General features: G+C 41.7%; 2 protein-coding genes across 6 annotated transcripts in view; one reads left to right on the top strand and one right to left on the bottom strand.

The window, feature by feature from the left end:
• MTOR (mechanistic target of rapamycin kinase) overlaps nt 1-26,781 on the bottom strand; it is a 63,070-nt gene that overhangs the window by 33,572 nt on the left and 2,717 nt on the right. For 2 of the 4 annotated variants that reach the window (XM_085079974.1, XM_085079975.1), the window contains exons 4-29: nt 26,139-26,371; nt 25,582-25,782; nt 24,727-24,861; nt 24,032-24,307; nt 23,610-23,718; nt 22,609-22,795; nt 22,309-22,437; nt 21,250-21,494; nt 20,880-21,095; nt 20,031-20,236; nt 19,403-19,525; nt 19,000-19,089; nt 18,820-18,912; nt 18,190-18,324; nt 17,736-17,865; nt 17,295-17,545; nt 16,393-16,434; nt 15,207-15,293; nt 14,441-14,608; nt 13,509-13,621; nt 12,906-13,068; nt 12,558-12,650; nt 11,742-11,888; nt 10,807-10,949; nt 10,072-10,234; nt 9,798-9,943 (exon numbers count right to left, since the gene is read on the bottom strand). In XM_085079974.1, the coding sequence (XP_084936100.1) occupies nt 9,798-9,943; nt 10,072-10,234; nt 10,807-10,949; nt 11,742-11,888; nt 12,558-12,650; nt 12,906-13,068; nt 13,509-13,621; nt 14,441-14,608; nt 15,207-15,293; nt 16,393-16,434; nt 17,295-17,545; nt 17,736-17,865; nt 18,190-18,324; nt 18,820-18,912; nt 19,000-19,089; nt 19,403-19,525; nt 20,031-20,236; nt 20,880-21,095; nt 21,250-21,494; nt 22,309-22,437; nt 22,609-22,795; nt 23,610-23,718; nt 24,032-24,307; nt 24,727-24,861; nt 25,582-25,782; nt 26,139-26,371 (4,024 nt within the window). The remainder of the gene's footprint in view (nt 1-9,797; nt 9,944-10,071; nt 10,235-10,806; nt 10,950-11,741; nt 11,889-12,557; nt 12,651-12,905; nt 13,069-13,508; nt 13,622-14,440; nt 14,609-15,206; nt 15,294-16,392; nt 16,435-17,294; nt 17,546-17,735; nt 17,866-18,189; nt 18,325-18,819; nt 18,913-18,999; nt 19,090-19,402; nt 19,526-20,030; nt 20,237-20,879; nt 21,096-21,249; nt 21,495-22,308; nt 22,438-22,608; nt 22,796-23,609; nt 23,719-24,031; nt 24,308-24,726; nt 24,862-25,581; nt 25,783-26,138; nt 26,372-26,781) is intronic. The other 2 variants (XM_085079976.1, XM_085079977.1) reach the window with 1 other exon arrangement.
• On the top strand, nt 2,649-8,993 carry ANGPTL7 (angiopoietin like 7). 2 transcript variants are annotated; one of them, XM_085080044.1, is made up of 5 exons: nt 2,649-3,196; nt 4,934-5,034; nt 5,360-5,554; nt 6,329-6,527; nt 7,465-8,993. In XM_085080044.1, the coding sequence occupies exons 1-5, from the start codon at nt 2,818-2,820 to the stop codon at nt 7,632-7,634; spliced, it is 1,044 nt and encodes a 347-aa protein (XP_084936170.1). In that variant the 5' UTR covers nt 2,649-2,817; the 3' UTR covers nt 7,635-8,993. The 2 variants fall into 2 exon arrangements, with proteins under 2 accessions (XP_084936170.1, XP_084936168.1); XM_085080042.1 differs by having other exon boundaries at nt 4,931-5,034.

Raw genomic sequence — 26,781 nt, 5'->3', positions numbered from 1 at the left:
CTGTAGCTATTGCTGCCTCAGTGACCACATTCAGCTCTCCATGAAGGTGGGAAAGACCCACCTTTCAAATACTAATAAAGAAGTCAAATTCCACTGAGGCTGAGATCTCTGCCAAGAGATGTCTCTGCCCAAATCTCCTTTAATGATTTCTCAAAAGTAACGACAGATGGGAAGATTTGTGCTCTTCTCCATTCCTGCATATGTCTGCTGTCACCCTCTTACAGAGAACGAAGTATTCTCTTTTTAAACAGGTAAATCAAAGTACCCAGAAGGAAGATGGCTTGCATACAGATATACAAATTGGGAGTCAAATCCAAAATAAAACCCTGGCTGTCTCATTTCCAATGAAATACTCCACTTTAGAGAAGGGATTCAGAGGCCTTTTTGCAGTGTTTTGTAACATGTGTATTCAACTGGATCTTGGATCCTCCCAAAATTTGTATAAAGAGGGAAAGCATGGAGTTACAAGTGGCTCCTCTCTTCCACATCTGCCCAAGACAGGAGAGTTATGATGAGTGGGAGCAGCAGCAGAATGGATTGAAGTCCTGTGTAACACAATAGGGGAGTTAGCAGGGTGGCTTTTTGGGGCAGAGAAGCAGAGTCTGGCCTGTCCTGTTCTCTGTTCCAACTTTGACAAAAACACGTTTCTCATCACAGGAAGCCGGAGAAGAATTTGCCCCTGGGAATGACAGAAGCTCCAGCTGGAAGAGGGCTCAGACAGGATTAGAGGCAGAACAAAAAGGTCAGCCTTTCATCTGTGTGCAGTGGCACTTTCTGGTCTGAAGTATAAAAAGCAATTTTGCTATGGAAGGTTTCTGGAATGTCCACAACAAAAATTGACTGAAGCCTATGGTCTGCTGTGGAGGTCTCCTCAGTGCTTTTATCAAATTCTACTTGCATGTCTCTGGCAATATCTCAGCTCACCAATCCCACACAGTGGCTTCACCAGCTGACATGACAGACCCAGAGGTTTTCTCTAGAGCACAGAACACAGTCAGTCACCCCCAGACAACTGCTTGTTTGGAGAGCTCTAGTTCTGACCTCCTCCTAAAGACCCCCTCCTTTCTCTAGGAAAATTCAGGTTTATGAGACACCTGTGTTCATATTCCACTCCTGCTGTGCTTTGATCCTTCATCTCCCAAAATCTTTGCATTCTTGTTGGGTCTGTTTTGGTGAAAAACTATTAGCCAGCCCTGGTGCAAATCAGAGGAATAACAAAGCATCAGGCAACAAGTGTACCAGAGCTGAGGAGGGAGAGAAACTGCATCAACAAGCAGTTGTGCTTTCTATTTCTTTAAAGGCAAATATCAGGTCAGCAAGGATTTCCTACTGGCTCCTAATCAAGCAGAAATCCTGCAGCCACTTTGGATCAGTTAGAGAAGCCCAGATGGGACAGTGTGTGTCAGTTGGGTTTGTCTAATGTCCTTTGTTAGAGGTGCAAGATTGGCTTTCTTTTGTTTCCTTGGACATCAAGAAGCTTTCACAGCCTTTATGCAAAGAGCATGAAGCATTTAATCTTTTATTTCATCTTATTTCTGCCCATTATCACAATCAGAAGTTTTGCAGGAAGATGCAAGAACCCACATGTTAGGCAATTACAGAGCAGCTGGCCTGGGGAGAAACAACTTATTCTGAAGGATCTAGAACTAAGACCTCTTGTAAAAGGCTGCACCTTTCTTGAAATGGTTTTATTTGGGGATCAAACTGCTATAATAAAATTCTGTACTGTTGAGAGACATAAAAGAGGAGAGGAAGTTGTTATCTCAACCATCTGGGACTGGATCAATACTCTGAAGGTCTAAAAATTTAAAGTTTACTCTAAAATCTGCTCTTTATGTAACTACGAATGTTTAATCACTCACAGATTTTCCTCTCAAAATCTTATTAATAAACTGGCCTCCATAACACTGGAGTTAGATCATATTGTCTGTAAAAACAACAACCTTGCATCAGTTGTAGGTAGACTCTCACCATTACTTAGTGTCCTTTCACTAGCCCTCTATGAATAAACAGAAGAATGGATTTTTATTTACATATTCTGCAGGTTTCATTCCATCCCAGATACCCCATCTCTAAAAAAAGAGCACAGGATTTTACAACATTAACAGTGCAGAGACCCCAGTATCCAGAGAGAAGAGGATTAGATGCCTAACTAATTAATTTGCTAAAATATTGTCTAAATTAAGAAATACTGCAAGCACAGAGTTACTCCCTACACCTTCTGGGGAATATATTAGTAGGATTTGTAGCAGCCAGGGCTACCTTCTGGGGAGCTGCCTTCCTTGAACTTCTATAAACTCACCCATTTTGAACAGCCTTTTCACATTCTGGATCTCTAACACTCTCATGTTATTAAAGTGCCAGAACTAGTCACCAGGAGGGCTCCAATCCAATAGGCAATAACTGCTGGAAATTCTCTTTTCCTAGCCCTCTCCTACACCCCTTGAGGACACAACTGAGGGAAGCCTCTCCTGCTCTCCCCAACCTTTCCTGGCTGAAACCTGTTCCAGTTTCACCCTGTAAACACCTGACATGAACACAAGAACTGGGAGGGGCCAGCCAGCTCTACATAGTTCCAGGGGGGTGGAGGTAAACAGAAAAATAGTATATAAGATTCTTTTGAGACAGACTTCCCAAAGTGCATAGACTCTGACAGGAGGGGTCTGAAAAAAAGCCACTTCTTCAGGCTCCACCTTCAGAGCCTCACTCCACTGGAAGCAAGGAAGGTACCAGGCTGCTGCAGGGAATTTCATACCTACCCCAGCTGCATTCAGACTGCTGCAGTCAGCTGGAAGGTTTCTGTTGCTGTAAGCAAAAATGCCAGCAAGAGCCACGGTTCAGCTGGCATGGCTCTGCATTGTCACAGTGTCTGTGGCCATCTACCCAGCCCTGCTGCAGAAACCTCCCAAGAGGAGGATGATCAGTGGGAATGCACAGCCCAAACTGCCAGGCTGCTGCGAGGAGATCAAGGAGCTGAAGCTGCAGGTGGCAAACCTGAGCAGAATGCTGCAGGAGCTGAGCAAGAAGCAGGAAGGGGACTGGGTGAACGTGGTGATGCAGGTGATGGAGCTGGAAGGGAGCACCAAGCAGATGGAGTCTCGGCTCATCGACGCCGAGAGCAAATACTCCGAGATGAACAACCAGATAGACATCATGCAGCTGCAGGCAGCTCAGACTGTCACCCAGACCTCAGCTGGTAAGGAGGGAGTCACCAAGCTCCCACATGCACCCCTCAATGCTCAAATAATGCCTAGTTCCTAGTGCTAGCATGTCCTGCTAATGTGGTTGGCAAGGATGCAAACTGAGTATTGACTGCTGCTTAGGCAATGATCCTGAGAAAACTGGTTTGAATTTGTATTTTTATGTCTGTGTCTGTTCTCAGGGAGTACAGAAACTGAACAGGTACTGCTTTTCTACAGTGAAATGCAGTCTGTTCAGTCTAATATTTCATTTTCTGAGCACTACAGTACCAATCCTAAAAGAAAGCTGGCTTTGTAAGGGAATGGCTTTGGCAGCAATAACCTCTGAGTTCACAGTGCTGACAGGAAACTAGAAATTGCTAAAACAATCAGAAATGCTCACCAGGAATTACTGAAGATTTGTAAAGTATCTTTATGACTATCTCTGAGTAAGAAAGAGTGATTAATTATTTTAAGGGTAATTCTTATAAATTCAAGGCTGTAGATGAGGCAAGATACAAACTGGGATATAAGCCTAGCCAGACCACAGTTAAATTCTTCAAAATTCTCTTCCCTGAGGGAAAATTTCACTGCACACAGTGATTGCACAGGCCTGTACTAAATGTGGAATGCAGGTGCATTTTTAGGTCAGCTACCTGTAAAGGCACTTCTACAAGAAAGCATCCTCTTTGTTGACTTTTCTCTTCAAACGAAATTCACTGCAAAGAACTTAAATTGTCTCACTCTGAGACAATTTAGTTTGCCAAAAGACTTCATCTGGATTTTTTTTTAATATTAAGGAAAAGCTTCTCAATCTATTTACTTAATTCTTCTTCTAAAATAATTCCACCTGGTTAGTTTTGACACATCACTATTCACAGGACTTAAAAAAATTACTTCATCTGGATTTTTTTTAATATTAAGGAAAAGCTTCTCAATCTATTTACTTAATTCTTCCTCTAAAATAGGAAGAAACCCTCTAAACCTGGGTAGTTCTGACACATCACTATTTACAGGCCTTAAAAAACAGTCACACCATAACAAGTCTCTTTGAAGGTATAGAAAAAACACTTACACACTGCAGAAACTGCCCAGAAGGTATTTAAGACACATTAAGGTAATACCTCTCACCAGGTAAGAGGCATTTTTGAAAACTGTCAGACAGGATAAAGCTTTGCTTCAGCTCATTTATCCCCCTCAGAATAGCTGTGCATTTTACCATCTTCAAGTCAGTTCCTGCACCAGGCGGAAAAGAGCTTTTCACAGACTGGCTGAGTGCAGCTAAAATGCATTTTCTCTGTGACAGACAGCAATGCAGAAAGGGCTGAACAAACATCCCTCAGCCACAAACTTGGCCAACCTGTTCACACACTCAAAAGAGACACCTGGCAGCAGCTTGGCCACCCCACTAGAGAAGTCTTAATTACTTATTTATATTACTTTATTACTTAAATGTATTATATCTTCCAGCACAGACACACAGTGGCAATGTGAAGAGAAAGCAGAGATGTCCTTTTGCATAGCAGAGGTTAAAAAAAAATTAAAATAAGAATTAATAAAAATCACAAAATCTCAGTGTTATGCCACCTTTTGCCAATGCATAAACTACTTAAAAGGTCTTTTCAGGAAAACATTTGACTTGTGGAAAGTGGTCTTCATTACACCTTGTACCACAAACTAAATTTTGCAGAAACCACCTTAACAGGAGAGTTCTTGCTATTTAGATTCTCACTTTCTGGTTCTGATTCAAGTAGATGCTGTTTATGACTGCTCATCCCTTTACCAGAGGAACTACCGAATTTCTGGTGTTTACAAGCTACCTCCTGATGAATTTTTGGGAATTCCAGATCTGGAGGTAAGGATGTTAAGTACACAATGTATATTATATGTCTGTTAAAGTATAATCAAGGAATACTTATCTACAGAGGTGAAATGAGCACACACTAAATTTTGCTACCCCACACTTGTCATCAGCATCTTTATGTAAGCAAACTTCAAGGAAGGAAAGAGTGTAAGATAGAAAATAGAAAAAGGGTTTATCTAATAATATTTTGCCACAGGTTTTAAACAAAATAGAAATTTCTTCAAGTTGTGAAACCTGGAATGATATCTTGTGTTAAGAGGACTGAACCTTCCCAAGTCTACTGCCAAGTAACCACTGCCTTTTTTCCCTGTTCCAGGTGTTCTGTGACATGGAGACAGATGGAGGTGGCTGGACTATCATCCAAAGACGTAAAGTTGGTTTGACATCTTTCAATAGGGACTGGAAACAATACAGGGAAGGATTTGGCAATATTAGGGGAGATTTTTGGCTGGGAAATGAAAATATCTACCGACTTTCCAGACGCCCCACTGTTCTGCGAGTGGAGTTGGAGGTAATTAATATGCTCTTAATTGCAGCAGCAAAAGGCTTTTTGTACAAAGTGATTCCCCAGTACCAGATACCATCTCCTAACTCTGTAGGAAGCCCAAAGAATTTGCATGCTTTAATTACAGAAGGAAGCAGGATCAAGCATGGGATGCATTCAAGCACAGACAGAAGAGTGTCCTTCCCTGTGCAAAGTCAGTGACACAACCTTCTGTCTGCACACAGATTGTGTCTTCAGAGTGCTTGGGGTTCTAGGAAATCCTGCAGAAGCCAGTGCAGACAGAGATCAAATTGCTGACCATCTCAGATTTAAAAATTCAAAAGAGATGTCCCATAAATTTTTCAAGTCTCTGAGTCTTTTTGTTTTGCAGCACTTCTTTTCAGCCTGGGCACAAGAGTTTGCATTGAATTACCCTTAATTTCTTCAGTCTGCTAAAGGTTTGGGTTTGACTTAGACTAATTTATAGCTGGCACAATAGCTTTGAGGGATGGGATATGTATAAACTGAAAGGCTTTATATCTAAAAGTCACTGTTTCAGGTGAAAAAAAATTACTTGAGGCTACTGACACAAGGATATTGAATGCAAGAGCTGCACATCAGGTTTCCTACATATTGTACAATACCAGTGTAGGTAATATGCTTTGCTCTGGGAAGGTCCTTTGCCTTAACAGAGCAGTTTCTGCAGTCTGAGACAGTAAAAATGTGTATATAACCCTGTATGTTGGAGTCTTTTCATAACCATTCTGACAGAACTGATTTCTTCTCCCCTGTTCTGGGCAGGACTGGGAAGGTAACACACGCTTTGCCCAATACCGGCAATTCACCCTGAGCAATGAAATCAACAGCTACAGGCTGTTTGTGGGGAATTACACTGGGAACACAGGCAGAGATTCCCTGAGGTACCACAACAACACAGCCTTCAGCACGAAGGACAAGGACAATGACAAGTGTGTGGATGACTGTGCTCAGTTCCGGAAAGGTAAAACACACAAACCCCTTCCTGTGCCGAGAGCTGCTTGGGTTGTTGTAGAGAGGCAAATACTCCTCTTTCCATGCAAATAGTAACATCTGCATGGCAAATCAAGGGAAAGGTGACCAATTCTGGAAAATACACTTAATGTGGGGAATATGGCAGTTAAAGCTGATTTATAAAGAGCCAGACTGTGTGTTACAGACATTGGTATTCTTAAATAACTTGGTATTATGCACTATGCACAGTTCCCAGCCCTAATATTATAGTATCTGCCAGACTATCTCACATGCTGATGCAATACAGTGATACAGGAAGTTTTTCCTTAATATCTACCAGGTTGGTTTTTTTCTTATATTTTTGTAAGTTTTCAAGTCTTACTATTAGGCACCTGTAATTCTTCTTCTGTATTCACCTCCACATTCAACCTGACTTGTGATCTTTATTCCTACCCTATTGCAAGCCCCTAATGAGGTTACTCTCTTCATTTAATTTAGTATCTTTATTTTAATTCTGTCAAAGATAATTACCTTCATTATGTCTTGCTCTTTAATTTTCCCATTGTGTCCCACACAACACACAAATAAAACTGTTGATCTCAGTCTCAGTAAATACTCACAGAGTTCAGGGACTTTTTAAACACCTTAAGATGCTCTAGTGAATTATCCAAATTCATTTCCTATGCTAATTTACTGAGTCAGAGTCAAAGACATGTCAAGGAAATATTCTAAGAGAAGTGAACAACTAATTGAAAAGCTACTAGACTAATTTGACTGTAGAACTGTAAGTTCTTAAATATCTATGTTAAGATTTGAATTTACCTGCAACCCCAGGGAATGCATTTAACCCCATTGAATGCTCTGTTCTGCTCACTGTCCTCCAGCAAAAGCAGTAATCATTGATACAAATGACTCACCAGGAATCTATTGATTTGTTTCCTGGCAAGGTGGCTATTGGTACAACTGCTGCACAGACTCCAACCTGAATGGGGTTTACTACCGCAAAGGAGAACACACCAAGAACATGGATGGCATCACCTGGTATGGCTGGCATGGATCCACCTACTCACTCAAGAGAGTGGAGATGAAGATCAGACCAGAGGATTTCAAACCATAGAAGGAGTCAGTGTTTGATTGCACAGCTGCATGATGCCAACACACAAAGGTGGGCAATGAACAGCCAAATCACTTCTCATTTCATCCAATACATGCACCAGCCACGTGCTGGTGATGTACTGCCACACCAGCCACAGCCACCAGTGTTAGCAGGGCTCAGGCTGATCTCCTCCTCTTCAGGCTCTTTCCAAAGGGAAAAATATTGTGTTAGAATAGGTTAGAACTGAATGCACTTATAGCACCTTCAGAGAACCTACGGGTGTGTTTTCACTAGCAGTGTGACTAGTGGGTTGCCTTAGTATTATTAACCAGATAGGCAGGGACTGAAAAGCAAAAGCCTCTTGGCTGCCTTTCCTGCAGTGCTGAGCAAGCACTGCTGAGCAACTCCTTTCTAGAGGGACTCAAATCACAATTTATAGACTCATTTCAAGCCAGAGGAATTAATCACAAGTGTCCCTGATGCACCTTTCTTCAGTGTATACTAAGTGGCTTACTTTCCCACCGAGGAAAGAACAAAGCTTAAAGGAGTTGCATTAATTAGCATTATCCAGATTCTTCCCTGAAGTTTTACTGCCACCTCCTGCTGCTGCCTCAAATAATCCCCACTGAAAGCTGCCCTAACACACAGTAATGCTGGAGGAGGATTTGTCCCATGTGCCCTCTGGTGTTTATTTCTATCCACACAGATCACCTAAATGCTGATAAACTAGAAAAGCAACTTTCTGGGCTGTCCCCAAATTATGTTCAGGTTAGAAAACTAACATGCTGTATATCAGTAAGGCAGAGAGTGAATAGCAGGTTAGTCAAAAAAGTCCAGACTCAGCCAAAAAACTCAACTCCAACACTTAAAACCAATATATTCATGAGCAGAACACTAGTACACACCAGAGAATCCCTAAGTGCCAAAAGCTGTTTTAACATAAGGGAATGTTTGCTAGCACAGCACACTGAGGAATATCAAAATCTGTTTTGAAAACTATCCCAGTTGGAAGTTATCTAGAGATGATCTGTCAAAAATAGCACATTTCTCCCTTATGTAAAAGAGTGTTAAAGATAACAGTTAAAAAGGAATGAGACTCCTCCTATAGCTGTACCATTGTTTGAATACATTGGAAAAGATCATTAATATTTCTGTTTTTATTCACCTTGAAGAGAGTTTGAATCTAGATTAGATTGTTCAGTCTTATGTGAAATGGAAGATAAAGGTGTCTTGGGAATTACCTTACATATGTTCAACTATTCATACTGCAAATTTCAACTGTGTGGAACTATAGCTGGAACTATTTTAACTGTGGTCTATAAAATGGATTTTTAAAGGTTTCTAAAACTTTTCCTTTCTAATAAATTGTTTCATTTTTAAGCGTGCTTTACGTCAATTCTTTGCTCCTTAACTTGCTTTTTGATACACAAAGAAACAACTGCACGAGCAACTGAGACCAAGAAAAATACACTGAATTTTCTATTTTCCTCAATAACATGAGGCAGAACAAAGGGTGAAAGAATAAAAGAGGAGAAAAAAATCAGAAAATGCAATTCCAAGGAGGAATAGGAGGGCTGAAAAATTCACTGCATGAAGAAAAAGTTCTGATTTTGCTCAACCAAAAATCAATTTGTTCATCTCAAATGGCTGAGCTAACGTTTCTGTGATATGGAACAGAGATTCATATTTTAAAACATGTAATTTAGCACCAAATCCTGTGCAGTTATTTCAGGCTAACATCTGTGTTGCCAACAAAGCTCAGAAACAACACATACTTTAGAATCATCTTCTATTTGACGTATAAGCAATGAGACCTATCTAAGCTAAATCAGCAGAATGTGATAAGAAATTTTAATTAAGAACTTCCAAGTTTTCAAACTGATTTATATGCAGATGTAGAAATCTGTTTCATTTAACCTGCAGCCATTTCATAGTGAACTTGAAGGGTGAGAGGCAGAAATCAGAATTTTTTCCTGCACTTCTCCCCACAAAACTTCCCTGGGTTTCTATCACAGCTCTAACCACACAGGAGAAGGACAGAACTCAGCAGTTAAAAGTGCATATTTGCAAGTAGTTTAACAACATCTTGTGACAGACAGTGAAATCCAAAGAATTGCCTGGATTAATCCTAGTGGTACCTTAAATTGTAGCTACTGCAAGAAATCTCACCAGTTGTGGTCCTACCTGATGAGCGACTCTAGAATAGCTGGGGTGGGACCCTTTTGAAACTCCAGCTCTTTGTAGTGAAGGGCCTTGGCATATGCTCGACATTTGGCAGCTCTTTCCCCCAGAAGGACAATGCCATTGTCATCTCTCAAAGGCAGTGGGCCCTGGGAAGGAGCACACATCAAAATTATTGTGTTACAAAGTAGTACAAAGTAGTCACAAACATGTCACACCTCTTCCACGGAGGAGCCACCAGCCAGAACTAGAAGGAGCTGCACAACAGCATCTCTACCTTGTCACTGTGCTCCATGAATTCTGCCAAGTTCAGTAGAGTCTGAGTGACTTCTGCGATATCCTGAGAAGTCAGGGCCAACTCAATGCTTCTGATCAGCTCATCCTGCTGGTCTTCATTCAGTTCAGACCAGCATGAAACAAAAGCAGCGTTGAAAAGGTCTCTGGGGAGGAACATGAAAGAGTGAGAGGTGGGGATTCATGAGAAAAAGTCTGTTTGACAGTGGGCTTGCCTTCTTATTCAGAGAAAGAGAGCTATAAACTACACTTACATGCCTACCTGCAATAAATAGTGATTAGTTTTTACAAAGCTAACTTCTGTGAAACCTTAATTTAAAATATATAGAATAGGCTGGTATACTACAATAATAGAAATACTGTACTATCATATGCTATCAAAGCAAAAAAAGCACTGCAGCTTATTGCACTCAGAGGCATTTTTATTCCTCACAGTAAATACTCATAACTATTTCATACTCTGCTGTTTTTCCAGCTTCACTTCTGTGCCTTATTTCTAGACTAATATTCAGAATTCCAATGAAAGATTTTGTGCACATCGTGGAGCAGCCAATTGGGAAGGGTGGAAATGAAATCAAGCTGTTGGCTCTTTGATTTATCCCAAAGCAGGAACTATTTCTATGAAACCTAAGAGCTTCTAAGTAACTTTTTTTTTTCCTTATAATATCTGGCTTGCATCTTCCACTTCAAGTGAGATAGAAAACCAGAAATACCATACCGAGCCATGGGATTATAGGCCTGAGCTAAAGCCCAACAGGAGCGCAGGGATGGTGAGGAGGAATCTTTCAGCAGCTCCAAACTCAGTCTCCTTAACCACTCCAACCAGTCATCCTTGGAAACTCTTCTTGCTGCTCCCCAGGCCTGCAGGACAAAGCAAGACAATTCACCTACCAAACAAAGCACTAGCCAAGAGCAGAAGAAATCCATCAGCAGGCAGCTTTACTTTACAGCTCCAAACCACCTGCTGAGAATCCCTTTTCAATTTCCTGAAATCCATTACCTTGAGCAGATAATCTGCAGTACTTGAGTCTCATTTCTAAGAAATCTTCCCTAAATGTATTCCTGTCATGACATGGCAAGTATTTAACACGAATAATCCTTTCTCTACAAAAATAGATGTAGAGCTGAAGCCACTGTTGAAATATCAGTTTAAAAATGCTTAGTGCATTTAGAATTACATTTTTAAGTCCAGCATTTTCAAACCAATTCATCCCATTACTGAACTGAGTGCTACATGCATGTACTGTTCAAACTAGCCAGTGCTTAGCTATTAAATTCTGCCTTCAAGATAATATAAAACTAAGATATAAGAGGAGCAAAAATATGAAAAAAGACAGAGATTCTGAAATAGATATCTCTAATAGGAAGAGAGTCTTCATTGTGATCTAGAAAGTCTTGCTCATACCTAACAAGCAAGTGTAAAGATTACTTCACAGCCATTAACAATCTGATGGTTCAAGGTCTCCTATCTTCTAAGTTGCTCAGCACCTTCTAATTTTAAAGCCTCAGACACTGCTTTGACCTCAGTTTTGTACAGCACAGAAAAACAACATAAATAAATGTAGTTCAATTGCACCAGACAAACGCCTTCAGTGTGACACATCAGCTCCTCCCTTCAGCAGCAAATCCATGCTGTGAGGGCTCCAGTCTCACCTTCTGCAGGTTGATGGTGCTCACGTGTAATTTCTTCATGGGACCTGTTTCCACAGGACCACTGGCCAAAGTTTCTCCCTGGTTGCTTCTCAACATTCGATGCTGATAAATCAGGGGATCCTCCTCTTCATCAGCAAGAGTGTAACCCTGCAAGAATTGGTTTACAGTGAAGATCACACCCACCCATACAGAGGCAATTCTCTACAAGCCAAACAGATGATAAAGTCAGAGCACTTGCAGCAAAATCTGTGAGGCAAACAAGCATGTTTCATTGTAATGATTACACCTTATAAGCCAGGGAACTCTAAACGATATCCCTTTGCTACTCAAGGTAACTGTTAAGAACTCTCAGCTCTTAGTATAAAAAGCCAAAATAATATACAAGAAAGCACTCTTGCCTATTTGACTTGCTAGCTGCTTGTTCCACACATACTGTAAACCAGTTACTAAATTTTTAAAATGTAAGATATTCTACAGAAAATACTGAGATAACAAGGTCTCCTCAAGTCCTGAAACTGTGGAAAAAATAGGATAAATCCACATTTAAGAACTACCAAGAAAACAGTCATGACACTGGCTACAAGTCTATGTTCTTGCCTAGAACTTGCTGTGATCTTTCTATAGGAAATATTTAATACCAGTAGACAAAAATTTTCCCAGTGCAATCCCGAAGTTTCCTTAAAAAGCTGCACTTAACACAGAAACAGAGCAACAACCATTCCTCATTGTGTAACTCCAAGTGAAGCTTCCACCTATGTCTGTTTTAACATGACAACACCCCAAAAAGTGCAAACAACTACATACTTGTCAACTTACCTTTACAATTCTGCAGATGAGAACATCATAGCGCTGATGGTTAATTCTGTGTCGCACCAGGACTTTGTTCACCATCGGGATAAAAATCTGGTACTGTACAAGGGAATGCATCAGAAACTTGTTACTCAGTGGCACCCAGAGCAGTAAAACTCCATCACATTGTTTCATTGATAAGAAACCAATTCTGACAGTTTGCTTTCAGTAACTATCAATTCCAGAAACAACAAAGAGAAGCAAAATCAGTTCTCTTGAAAATCTGAGAGTACATTACAAAACTTCAGCTTTAAAGCCTTGATCTTTGGGAGAATCACTCCTTCTGTGAGCTTTCAAGCCAAAGAACAATATTACCTTCTTTCCCAGCTGGAACACCAAAGAGGAGAGGGTGTCCATGGCAGTTGTTCTTAGCTCAGGGCTCTGATCTAGTGTTCGTACAATGGGATGAATAATTCTTGATGCATAATCTGTGAAATCCAGGGACTCTGTCAAGCGGTCCACTGTTTCTAGAGCAGCTCTAAAGGCAGAGCAAAAAGAGGGAAGGATATATCTTACAGAATGTTTAGAAGGAAGAAATAAGACTGAAAAATATTTAAGTGCTCAGTCCTCCTGGGATTAATAATAACAGGAAAAACAGGCCACCAGAACTCTGTTAATGCAGCTAGTACTTGCAGGACAGTTTGCAAGTGACAAAAATACTGGCAGGCAAGAATCAGAAATATGTTAAAACATTTTAAAAACTCCAAGAAACAAACAAACAACAACAACAACAAAAAAAATCAACCAAGAACCCAGTGCTGCAATGTCCAAACAAAAATAACCTTCCACAATGATTTAACACCGAAAAGCTGAGGAAGGGACTAAGTGCTAACTCATTATAAACGTTCAGCCAGTGCAGAACTTGCATATCACAGGTAAAACTGCAAAAAGAGAGACTGCAAAGCCAGCAGCACTTACTTGCGAGCCACCACTGGAACATCTGGGGCATCAAATAGCTTTACAATGGGAGGTAGTAACAAATGAAGGTAGTCATCCAGGTTAGCTCCAAAGAGCTGGATGGCATTAAGTAGCTGGAGAGAAAAATCACAGAACAGTAGAATGTCAAGGGGCTTGAATGGATCTTAAAGATCATCTAGTCACAACTGCCCTGCCATGAGGGGACAATCCCCCTAGTCACAACTCCCCCAGCCTTTGACTAGACCAGGTTGCTCAAGGCCATATCCAACCTGACCTTGAACACTGCCAAGGCTGGGGCATCCCTAACTTCCGTGGGCAACCTGTTCCAGTGTCTCATTACCTCACAGTAAAGAATTTCTTCCTAATATCTAACCTAAATTTCCCCTCTTTCAATTTGTACCTGTTACTCCTTTTCCTGTCACTACAGTTCCTGATAAAGAGTCTCTCTCTGGCTGCCCTGTAGCCCCTTTCATATACTGGGTCTCCACACAACCTCTTCTCCAGGTTGAACAGCCCCAACTTTCTCAGCCTGTCTTCATAGATGCTCCAGTCCTCTCATCAACTTTGTGGCCTCGTCAGGACCTCCTCCAACCATGTGCTTCTTATGCTGATGACACCAGAACTGCACACAGTGCTCCAGGTGTGTTCTCACAAGAGCACAGTAGAGGGAGAGAATCACATCCTTCAACCAAAACGACCTACTGTGCCTCAGTCATGGATGAGATCCATTTTAAACAAGTCAATATCCTCTCAAAAGTTGCTTCAACCCTGTACTTTAGACAACTGTGTGCATCACTTCACACCAAGCCTGAACTGCACCCATCCCCTGTGATTGTGCAACATGCAGGCAATATGCTGAGCATGGCACACTGGGAACACAGCTGGAACACAGCTGGTGCCCAAACCAAGGCAGCTGCTGCAGTCCCACTCACCTTCACAGAAACAATGCGACCCTGACTGTTGTCATGCATGAAAACCCGTAACATGTGAGGGATGAGCTGAGGCAGGTAGAGCTTGAATTCACCTCCTAGAGCTACCACAATCTGCTCAATAAGTAGGATAATTGTGCTCTGTATGGAGTTGTTCATAACCCAGAAGTCCTGCAGAAGAAAGGATAAAAGGGAAAAAAATATCCAGCAGTTCTTCAGCTGAGCTGTAACAATTACAAGAAAAGCAAGCTGGAGGAGACAGTCTGTAGATGAATTCAAGATTGCAGGGAAGGACTATAATTTCTGTTTTTAAAACTCTCTGCACTTCCAGTATATTTATAGTTGTTGAAAACAACCTCTGGACAACTGATTTTTTTCTTAATCCTTATACAAATTTGCAAACATTTAGTGAAAATGAAGTGAAATGACACCTATTTATGAACTCCAGACATCTCTTGCTGAAACTATGTTTCTGAAAGAGGTAAGTGAACAAAATCCAAATGCTGAAAAGAACTCAGTCACCATCAGAACCTGGAGCTACACTCACTGCAGTAATAACCAATAATGTATAATTGTGACTTCAAATTACATGGTATTTCAAAATACAATTATTACTTCAAATATAGAAACTTCAATTATTACTTCAAATATAAGTGCAATTCTGCACTTCATATGAACTTACAAAGTAACTGATACTTTTGATAATGTATTTGATAAACACTGTCCACCTTTCTGTGACAGTAAAGTAGTGGCTTAAAGATGTACTCACTCTCATCAGAGTGACAATTTCATCCATATAGGGCCGAATATGACTTCTCACAAAGGACACCAACATTCCTAGCTGCTGGAACAGGAACTGGAAGGAAGAAATGTGTAATCATCAGTGTAGCTTATCCAAATAGCAAAGCCACTGGGTGAAGAGTTTCACACACAATTGCAAGCTCATTTACCAAACAAGCAGCATGCATAACTCCTATGTGCGCAAAATCTGGGGCTAAATTCTTGGCAGCTTCAGCTCAGCAGTTTGGGTTGGTAGGGTTTTGTGGGTTTTAGGTTTTTGGTTAATTCTTGTTGTTGCTCTTGTTCTTCAAGAGGGGAGTGGGGAAGAAAAGTGGTTTTGGGTTTATTGATTGGGTTTCCTCCCTGCTTTCATGAAAAAACTTTGTACTCAAAGCCTCAGACAGTCAAGCACACAAACAGGGGTTTATAAAGTGCCAGCAAATCTGTAGTGTCAGAACAGACTTGCAAGCACAGACACCACAATTACGGAGCATTGTAATTTAGGTTTGAAGGAAGCTTCCAAAAATTTAGCCCCTAGTCTTTTCCCCCTGCCTGAAAACCAAACCGACACACATTTTAAGATACTCTTTCTGTTCTCTTTCCCATCCTCACCAAGATATATGGGTGAAAAGTTACTGGGGAATGCAGTTAGGTCCTTGCCAGAAACAGCACAATTTTTTAAAAGATGGTTGATTGCACCATCTCTCCTTCACCACCAAGAAGAATTTTGACTTAGACAATTTTATTTGGATATACTATGACAGTTTTGAAATTCCTTTTGCCACAATACAATCTTAAACATTCAATTGTGACAATGAATTTATTCTTTAAATTGGTATGAAATCGTGTGGGCTAAATTGCTTTGATGTAGATAGTATATGATAACTTACATTTTCCTGGTTTTTCTAGAGAAAATAGACTAAATTTCATTTCTTCAGGCAGTTTTTGAAGACTACAGTGACAAAATACAACACAGAGCTCATAAAAAGAGGTAACACCTTTGTGAGAACTAAATAAGAAATATTCTCAGTTTCTTTAGTGAGAGCAGCAAACATACATTTACCAAAAATGAACTCTGAGCTCCCATACTGTGCCTATTTTTTGGTGTAGTGAGAGAATGCTTACATACAGGACAAGGACCTTCCTCTTTTAGGCTTTATGTCACGCATACCCACCTCAGCTCTTCTCCCCAGTACACTTTCACCATCTTCTTTTACCTGAAAATTTTTAAACAGAGTGTGCACAACTGCATAGCTTTGAAGCAAGTTAGATCAGTCAGGTCTAGGAGCTCAGCCAACCCAGACGTGAGATGTTTTCCTTTCAATCTGAGTAGCAGTTCAGGCTGGGAGAAAACAGCAGTTCTATAGCAAAGATTCTGCTAAGGGAGCACCCATCCCACCTGTGAAACCTATAAAACAGCAGCAGTAAGGAGAAAAAACTGCCCTTCACACCCCAGAGCATTCGGCTGCCTGAAGAAAAGCCTTGGCAAACAGCAGCCATCTCTGGTTTAGTGAACCTTAAGCTCGTCATCATCTTCACACAATTCTCATTTCCTTCTAAAACTGTAACTGAAGTGGGAAGGAAGAGAAAGCACTGCTGTGGAATCACTACCCACGCTGCTCTAAATATTAGCAGACTGTATCAAATTGAGTTTTCCTTCTCAGAGATGAGCCAAAGTACATGGTTGCACCACAAATTTGAAGAATCTACCCCTATTATTTAATAACACTGTTTGCCACAGAGTGTTAACACAGGGATCACTGAAAGCTCTGGAAGCTGCACAGGTGTTTTCCTGAACAAGAACAGCTTGATGAAAACACAGAATCAAATACTGGCCTTCCGAGGATTATGCTCAGAAGCAGCTGTTTCAATAAAAAGCAGAAAAATTGTTTGCATTGGACATTCCAGCAAATGCTCACAGGAGGGAAAAAGCAAAGCTGAACCTCACTTCTGCAGCATGCTTGGCAGCAACACATAGCACAGCAATGCCCAAAGACAGTCACACTCTTTTCAAGGAAATCAATTCTTCATTTCAGACAGTGGAACAGGAAGGAGGAGCTGTCCCTGGCACACTCACCTCTCGGATGGCACCATCACAAACCCGTATTACATTCAGGAACGTTGGCATGACCTGGGGCAGGAACTGCACACACTTCAGTCCAAGGGATTTGAAGATAAAGGTGATTGCCTGAACTACCATAGTGTGGTGTTGGGACAAGGATTGGTCTCGGAAAATTCTCATCAGTGCCACCATGGAGACAGCTGGATAGAACTCATCCAGAGGGAGGTTCCCCATGTTCACCAACATCTCACTGGTGCTGTAGTCAGCTAGGAGAAAGAAGGCAGTGTCATGAGCTAGGTATTAAATGGTCTTGAATATGGGTTCAGGAACAGCTGAGTGTAGGTTGAAAAGCTGTACACTAATCATATTTTAAGAGGAGACAAGCTGGTAACAAAACAGTCAAGATCTGTTTGGAGATCACAAAGCTATCTATCTGAAAGGAACTGAAATGCTTACAAGAATCCTGGCTGGATTTGGACTCAGAGAGGCTAACAGCTGAAGCATCTCGTGATTGATCAATCATGCCAATGTTCACTTTGTGTTTGTAAGGATCCAAAGCACCCAGCAGCCCTAGCACACGAATAGCCTGAAAAGACAGACACAAAATTCACCAGAACTTCATCACTAAGGCAAAGGACAACACATGAACCCCCATATTTGAAAAGATCCTGATGATATAAGAGGGAAAGTCTGGAACTAAAGTGACTGCCTGGAAAAAACAGTGCTTTCCATTCAGCTGCTGAAGGCATCACTGACTCAACACATGCACCCTCTTAATTCTGCTTATTGTATTTGGCTCAGCCACAACAATGATCTCTCCCTCCCTGCCTCAAATCTATGCAGGCACATTTATTTGGCAGCTCTCTCTTCCCAAAAAGCTTTTCTAAGTGTGATAGTTTCAGGTTCATACCTCTCTGCGAGTGCCCTGGTTTTGCTCAGTCTTCAGGAAGTTCAGCAGCACCTCCAGCAAAGTTGGGTACTTCCTGTATGGTTCTACCACATAACCAGTGCTAGCCACGAGCTGCCCCAGTGTCCAAAGAGCCACCTACCAAGATAAAGCCCAGAGAAGATTAGTTTTGACCAGGGAATTTGTTATGCCCTCTGACACATCAGTCATTCAACTTCTGTAAATTTTCTTTGAGCATTTTAGGATCACACTACAAACCACAGTGCATGGTTGGAAATCCTCCACAAAGAACATTTTTCAGTAAGCAATAGTAAAGAAGTAATAATCAGCAGTATCTTGGGCTGCCACAACTGCTCTCACTCAGAGGTATAATTCAAATAAGCATTCAATTCAGTGAGTCAAAGCCTTCCAATCAAAATAGCTTTTTTTTCCTTCTTCATTTTCCTCTAACAGCTCTGTACTATGTCACAACAGGCACTGCAATCCTTCGCCTGTGTGCCCTAAGTGCAACTCTATTAGAGAGACTTGAGTGATTTAAAGGTTCATTGTAGCAGCTGGGATGGGACATGTGGATATTTTGTCACAGCTCTGGTCACAGCTGCTGTCAAGTTCAGCGCAATTGTAAACACTTACTTGTCTTTTAGCCAGCAGGGAGGAGTCCTGTAGCATGTCCATAATTATAATGAAGAGCTCATCCACCCATTTCCTCATCTCCAGCCCACTGACCTATTGAAAGATAAAAATTCATCCTTCATCTAGCATTGCCAGAACCTTAACAAGCATGGCAAAGAGGTAGCTGCAGTATATCCCTACCTGTGCAAGCTCCCCTATGGTAGCCAGGACATTGTTAATCACACCTGGATTGGGATCTGGATCAGGATCTTTCAGTTTCACAATCAGTGCCTGGTGGGTGACAGTGGGACAAATTAGAATGTGTTTAAAGAGTACTCAAAATTATCTTTCCTTTTGTTTACACCTGAAATTGACCCCACAATGCATCATAGTGAGCATTTCAACAGTAAAAGAAACTTGGGTGTCACAAACTTTATGCAAATCTGGAATTAAAGTCACCTACATGGGTTACTGTGGGTAACATCCACACCAATCTGTTTTTTTCCTGCTATGATGAAGCAAAAGAACTGCAGCTCCTGAGGGTCATGTAACCATTTGCTGTGTCATCTCATTCCAAAGTCACCAGGAAATGCAGAGACTCTACCTTAAGGATAGGCTCCATGTAAGGACGGATGAGGCGTGGAGCGTTAGAAACGAGGTGACCCAACATCCTGGCACTTTGCTCTTTAATTCTGCCAACACCACTGTGCTCCAGCTCTGTTAGGATCTGCACAAGAGACAATGGAAGAAAGCAAACTGGGAAGATAAAGGTAGGTAAAAATTCTTTGCATTTCCTTCTGTCACAACTCAGCACTTGTAAAGGCTGTTCTACATTTCACTCTGCTTTCGTTTATTCTAAATTAAACTAAAATTAATTAGCATGAAAGGGAATGGATGGCTTCAAAATCTTCTGTGTTGATGAAGAGGTACCATGCATTCACCTAAAAGCATCACAGAATATTCTTCCTCAACAGAGATGGAAAGCACTCTGGCATGATGACTAGGGGTGAAACAACTGCTCTCCTTCCCTTCCAATACATCCATAGAGCTTCGGCCCAAATATCACTAGAAAGACTTGCTGAAACCCACTAAGCTGGGCAATAACTATTTTCCAAAAGAGATTGATTCCCCCACTCTCCATGCATTTACAGCTAGATAGCCCAGTTCTGTACCACCACCTTAGTCTCAATATCAACTGCTCTGTTTTCCCTGCAGACAGCTCTCCTCCTTACCTGGATTAACATCTTGCGCAGGAAAGGCATGACAAAGGCAGGGTTCATGCTGCTCAGACGCCCCACAGTGCAGATGGCCAACTCTCGGATTTCAAACACTTGATCATTCAAGGCCACAAAAAGAGCTTGCAAGTTTTCAGCCTGGGCAAGGTGAGCATCAAACCGCTCATCCAGGGAAGCCAACACGCAGAAACGTATGTCAGGGTCTGCAAGAACACGTTTATTTCTCTTTAAATGCACTGAATTCCTGTTCCTCTTTTTGCCTCTGTTCACAGAACAGCCTCAAAAATTCTTCACAAGAGCTTCCCCAGAGCAAGACATAGTATCAGTGTTTCACACACAAAACCAGGATGTGTCAGCCCAGAAATCTCTTGTGCCATTGTACCACCAGGTGCCCCAATAACCAGGTCAGTACACTGCCAACCTCTTGCACCTACAAGTGTCACTTTTGGATGCTATGTGGCAACCTGAGATGAGTTCAACTGAAAGAGTAAAAAAATCAACTAAGAAGATTCAACAAGAAAGACCAATTCCTTCCCAAACTACAAAATTGAATGCCAAGACCGAGAACAGCAGCACAAGGGGTCTCAGGGCTCTGCTTCGTTCAAAGGATTCCCAAGGGCACAGTTGGAGCATTCTTCACTAGTGTTCTACTAAAACCTCAGAAACCAAGATGTGGAAAAAGAAATTGGGAGACTTTTTTAGCATTTACCAAGAATGACAGCTTAGTTTAGTGGCAAATACGTCCCAATTCTATTAAAAATTCCATTTCTATTCTTAATATCATCACCTGCTCACACGATAAAATTAGCATGTAGGAGAACCCTTTCCTCTGAACCCCACACTAACCTGGGTCAGTTATTCCAACCACAAGCAGTTTGCTGAGAACATCAGCCACGACCTGCACTGCTGTCTGACTGACCACATGGGCATGGCCACTGATCAGGTGGATGGAGGGTGTGAGCAAACGAGAGCAAGTCCGGGCTGCTTCCATGCGGATCTCCTTGTGCTCGCTGTTCAGGAAGTGGTCTGCGCAGTGCCGAACAAACTGAGTCAGGGAGTGGCCTGGACAGAGGAAGATGGGGAGTCAAACACAGGTTTACACCTCAATTACCAGTTTTACTTTGAAGAACATGCTCCCAGAATTTCCTTGCTGCTTGTACTCCACTCCAATGCACCAATAACCCATTTGGCCCCCTGCTTCCTTATTTCATCTTACCTTCAAACTCAAAGCTACCAAGTGTGCGAAGGGCAAGAGTGATGCTGCCCACATCACTGGCCTCTGGGATGTTGGTGAGGCTGGGGGAGGCCAGCTGGTGGGCAAGGCCTTTTGGCATGCCTGGATGTCGCAGAGGCTTGTGCATCAGAACAAGAGAGAGCATTTTCAGCAGCCCATCCTGGATATCCTTCTTCAGCTGTGGGATCTGACGGCTCAAGTCGTACAGCACAGCTGTTAGAGCAGGGCTGAGGGCAAGGAGGAAGCAAAAATCATTAGAAAAGAAACAATGATGTGCATATTTCACTTTTTTATTTATGCCTTTGCCAATCAGAATGTAATTGTGGGTGTTTGCACATGACAGCAACACCTGCCAGCAGAGCACAGGGTCCCTGTGTGAACTGAGGCACAACTGACCTTGCTGTATAAACCTGGTGAGCAAAGTCCTAGGACTGCTGCACACATCACTACATTAGGCAGTATTGCTATAATGCTGTTACAAATCTAAATGACTTCTTATGCTTCTGTTTTTTAAATGTAAGAGCAACTAAATTCACTTCCAGGTGGCAATATTAATATAATTTAAACAGCCTTGTGCTACCTGAAAATTTTCTCCACACCTTTCCATACTAACAACTTCCTTAATTCCTCCAATAGGAACTGTCAGTTCCACAGGTGAAAGAAGCCAGGAGCAAATATTTAGCACTTCATCTCTCCTTCCCTGCCAGTTTGATATGGCACAAGTCTGCTGGCTGTCAGATGCTTTCAAAAATTTTGCAGGTTGCTGCCAAATGTGTTTGAATACTAGAAAATAAAGGAGGCTGATTTTGAACTTGGTGTTCTACAAAAAGATTTCTTTACCGAGATATGAATGCTCTTAAATAATTTAACAGACACATTAACAGTTAAAACATACCATTCTACTGAAACAGCTATACTGATCTTCTGAAAGATCAGTTAAAAGCAATAATCTTCCTTCTCAATCTGAAAACTTTGAAGGTCTCACTCTGTGTGGTCAACAATGCCATCCTGTGGCTAACAGGAAAATATATTAATGCTTACCTCAGGCCCACAGCCAGCATGGGCTCCAAAAGCTCTTTGATGTCCTGCTGAATACTGGGGCCCATGGCTCGTGCCAACATACTAATGCAGGTGAAGACTGTGGCATCAACCTGCACAGACTTCTGCCTCCTGGAAAGGGACCACAGAATTACAAGGAGTTGCTACTTTTCAAACATCTTTCCTCATCCTACTTCTGTGTTATCAGTCTTCTGATTTTAATACAAGAATTTGATCCCACACTACAAAAAATATATAAAGAGCAGGTGTTTCTATTTCTTCCTCTAATTTTCACACACTTACTTGTGGGCAAAGTCCTTTGGGGGAAGAGCTGCTTTTATGATTTCAAGGACTTTTGGCAGGTAAGCTTGAAATTCAGACCTCACAGCCACAGAAAGCAAACCCAAGGCCTGGAAGGCTGCTGTTCGCTCCTTCTCCTTCTTCACACAACTGAGAACATGATTCATGGTGTCTGGAAGATACTGATCAGCTGCCCACAGGAGAAAACAATACAGATATTAGAATTCATTTAGGCTTATATGGTTGCATAAATTTGCAACTAAACCTTTACAAGTGTAAAACGAGAAAACAGACACAGTCATATTAAATTTGCTGACATGATCAGTGGCAAACGTGTCATCATATAATAAAAATTTCAAACTACAGAAGGCTTTGTTTTTAAAAAGAAAAATCACCAGAATAGAAGAGCTATAAAAAACCCCCTCTCCAACAAGTTTTATACACATATAAGATCCAAGCCTCTTGGTTTCATAGTGATTGATTGGAAATTTGGAATAATTAACAGAAAGATTGTTCCAACCCACTAAGAGCAGCTTGGTGACTTGTCTACAACTCTGATAGTCTCTTAAACTTGCTTGATACATCAATTAAACTGCTTTAAAGCTGGCAGGTATTTCCTAGCACATGCAAGAGAGAAAAAGGAAGGGAACTCTAATGATATTCGGGATATACTGAGTCAGAGCAAGAGACAATTCTCCTCTAAGTCTGACATACTGAGGAGAAAACATGAAAAGGAGGTTTTTATGTCTTATGGTATTGATCACCAAATCAGACAATAGGTTTCAATCCATTTTCTTCATCAGAGCAACATTTTGGCATCAGCTATCAAGTCACACTTATTCAGAAAACAAGACTGTCCTCCCACAGGGGAATGTGCTCATCTCACAAGCACCACATTGGGTGTGCTGCACTGCTTGCACAAGTTCATTTGGACCAAAGAGAGCTGGATAACTTCCAGCCCATATTCAGCAGCATTTCTAACATCCAGCCATCTGTTTTGTCACCTGTGAATGCTGAAGGACGGAAAGCTGCCAACCGCGGGAGCAGATTGAGAACTGTCATCTGGATCAAAGAATTTTTGCTGGTTCTGCACTTGAGAACCCACTGGCAGACCTAGAAGGAAATAGATTAGGCTTTGAAGGATAGCCATTGGCAGTAATGCACCAATGTTTATTACCTGTGTGCTTTTAGGCACATTCTACTGACATTTGACTTTAGAGTCCATCAGAGAGATGGATAATTAAGACTGCTTCCAAAGGAAGTAAATCACTTGCCCCAAGACAGACAATGACAAAGCCACAATACATGTAATTATAGAGATTTGAATGCTCAGTTCAATACTAGGCAGTATTGCCTGCTAGTATAATTCCTCTGCAAGAACAGATGTTGAGAACATTGGCAGACAAGCTGAAGAACAAACACTTACCTGATCAAATTTCTCTTCCATTAGATCCCTGCAGCAGCGACTTTCAACCAAAGTAGACTTTGCTGGGACAGGTGAGGTTGCAAACCCCATAATTCCTTGGTGAGCACTGTACCCCAGCAGACCAGCCAAAGCATTTGACTGAGAGGGCTGAAGAGACTGAAAGCTGGTGAAGGGAGTGATGTGGCGAGGCTTGGTACTGAAGCCCATCAGGTCTTTGCAGTACTTGTCATGCACAAGCTGCTGCTGAGTGATCTCTTCCATCTCCTCTCTAAGGCGCTGGACAAAGTAGAGAAGCATTAAAAAAATTAAAAGTTCCTGAATAAGATACTCCCAGTAAAGTGCTAACCAAATGTTCTGAATTGCATCCTGTATAATCGATATCCAAATGGCTGTAAAACATCAACTGAGTAAAATACAGCAAAAATATCTGGGTGTCTAACATGCAACAGAGTCCTCATTCCATAGAAAAATATTTTTCATTGTAATTAATGCAGTTAACAGCCTTTTCATCAGAGCTTAATACCTCCTCAGCCCAAACTTGTGTCTGTTATTTCTCTGACACACTTCAATGCTCTGACTCCATGTTCAGATGAGTTTTCCACCCAACAACCCCACTGCAAACACTATGGGGTATTTCCACAGACTGCAGAGCTGCTATACCATTCCCATAATCCCCACCTTGTTTCTTGGCTCACCTCTCCCTCCATACTGCTGATTCTCACGAGCTCATTGAGGATCAGTAAGGCACCATGGATTCGATCATCACGGTTCATTCCTTTCTCTTTGGCCAAAGTCTCATCAAAGCCCTTCTCAGCCTCTTCATATGTATGCTTGAGGGAAAAGAAAAAAAATCTCAGTGATAATGCAGAAACAAAGCCTGTGGAAATGAAGTAGTACTTCCAGTCAAGAGTTACTGATGTTCTGAATTTTCCAAGAGTAGCCAAAAACCTCAATTGAGTAATAACAGAAGTATAACACACCAAAATTCTGATTAAACCAAAAGCTGTGGACTCTGCTGCAAACCATTTCCAACAGCACTAATCAAACAGCATGGTATCAGCTTCATCAATATCTGCAGCACTTATTTGACTACAAGAAATGCAAGTTCATGACATTTGACTGCACTGTCCAAAACTTACTTGATATCACAAAGCTTGAATTCATGTGACAATGGCAGCAAAGAGAAGACAAAAGAATTCTTGCCTTTCTCACTTAGGTTTTATCTACACTAATAAAACCATCTACTAGTAAGAGATGACGCTAGATAACTGCATGGCTGCAAAACTAGGTCAAGTTCAACAGCTGAAGATGAGGTGCAGATAGAACAGTGGATTCTTGAAGGACTTAAGTCTTGCTTACTTTTACAGTAGTAGGCTAAAGGAACTGCACACTTTGGAAGCCACCATATTTTCAACCCTTTCAAGGAGAGACGGTTTTTTACTGACAAAGGCAACACAGGTTCTTAGCCTAGCCAGCTCTTCTGAAAACTGGCACTTCATCATCTACATTGCATTATGAGGAGCTGCTTCAAAACAAAGTTACTTTCTTACTCTGTACCACTGGGGCTTCTGCATCTCTTTTGGCTCCCGTTGCGTGGTGAGGATAAGGCAGGCTCTTAAGGCAGAGACAGCTCCCTCTCGGATGGCCTGCTTGGGATCCCACACAGCTACAAAGATGTTGTCAAAGAATGGCTGCACTTGTTGGAAGAAGAATGTAGGCACGCTGATTGCCAGCTCACGCAGAACAAGAACCTGAAGATGGGGAGGGAAAAAGTACAAATCTGGAAGATGAGCACACAGAGACAAACCTCATAACTTTCACAGTGTAATACCATTTGTTTAGACTGTTGGTGTCTGTGAGCTGCTTCCATCCCCACACTCTGACAATTCCTAGCATAACAGTGTCTCCATCTTCATTAGTCACTAATGGGGCTAATGGACAAGCAATGAAGCAGCACTGTCTGCCATCAGAGCATTACAGGTTCTCAGACATGGACTGGCAGCCATTCCCACCCCGACCAAAGCTTTTCTGCAGATTTCTGTGCATATTTCCTACCACTGTTCACTACTCCCAACTACCCCATGCCAACAGAAAAGGGATCACTTACAGCTGCATGTCTACGACCTTCATTCCTGTCAGCTCCCAGCCACTCCAGAGCTCTTTTCACCTCAAATTCCACATACTCAGCTGTGAAGGTGTCCCCAGCCATTGCAAGCCGCCCGATAGCCTTGGAAGCCATCTCCATCACCACAGGGTCATTGGATGGCAAGAGGTTCCTCAGGTAGTTGGCAAACCTGCCAATACGGGTGGCATTGCCTCCTTCAACACCGATAAGGCTTGCTGCAGAGAAAGGGAACAATGCTGCAGTTCTCCCCAGGAGTCAGTGAGGCAGACAGTAGGTAATCTCTGGATGAGAGCTAATATTCCCTGCATGGTCCTTAAAGATTCCCATTAAGTCCTCCTAAATTGCAAATCCACAGGAAAAAAAAAATCAAGCAATAGGAAAGGGCCATCATTCTTTTGAGCTTGAACTTTTTAAGTGAGAGGGAAAATGCATCTGGAAGCCTCATAGACTTTCCCCATTTTTAGTTTTAAAAGAGAAAAAAATAATTCACCCTGTGATCACAGACCCATTCCTAATAGAAAGGCATCCATCCACATGCAACTTTTATGGCTGGTCCACCTCACAAGAAAAGTCAAAGACCAAATGGACCAAGGAAATATTCTCTTCCTCAGCCTGAGAGACAGTC

This window comes from Lichenostomus cassidix, chromosome 21 (genome assembly GCF_008360975.1).
Source record: "Lichenostomus cassidix isolate B80296 chromosome 21, HeHo_3.0, whole genome shotgun sequence".
Taxonomy (NCBI): domain Eukaryota; kingdom Metazoa; phylum Chordata; class Aves; order Passeriformes; family Meliphagidae; genus Lichenostomus; species Lichenostomus cassidix.
The sequence above is the reverse complement of the archived record's forward strand: the minus strand, read 5'-3'. Positions and strand labels throughout refer to the sequence as shown.

Excerpts from the sequence above, each read along its gene's own strand:
- ANGPTL7 (XM_085080042.1), top strand. The coding sequence starts at position 2,818 with ATGCCAGCAAGAGCCACGGTTCAGCTGGCATGGCTCTGCATTGTCACA. Across the intron at positions 3,197-4,930 it reads TGTCACCCAGACCTCAGCTG|TAGATGCTGTTTATGACTGC; the intron begins GTAAGGAGGGAG and ends TTCTGATTCAAG. Across the intron at positions 6,528-7,464 it reads CTGTGCTCAGTTCCGGAAAG|GTGGCTATTGGTACAACTGC; the intron begins GTAAAACACACA and ends TTTCCTGGCAAG.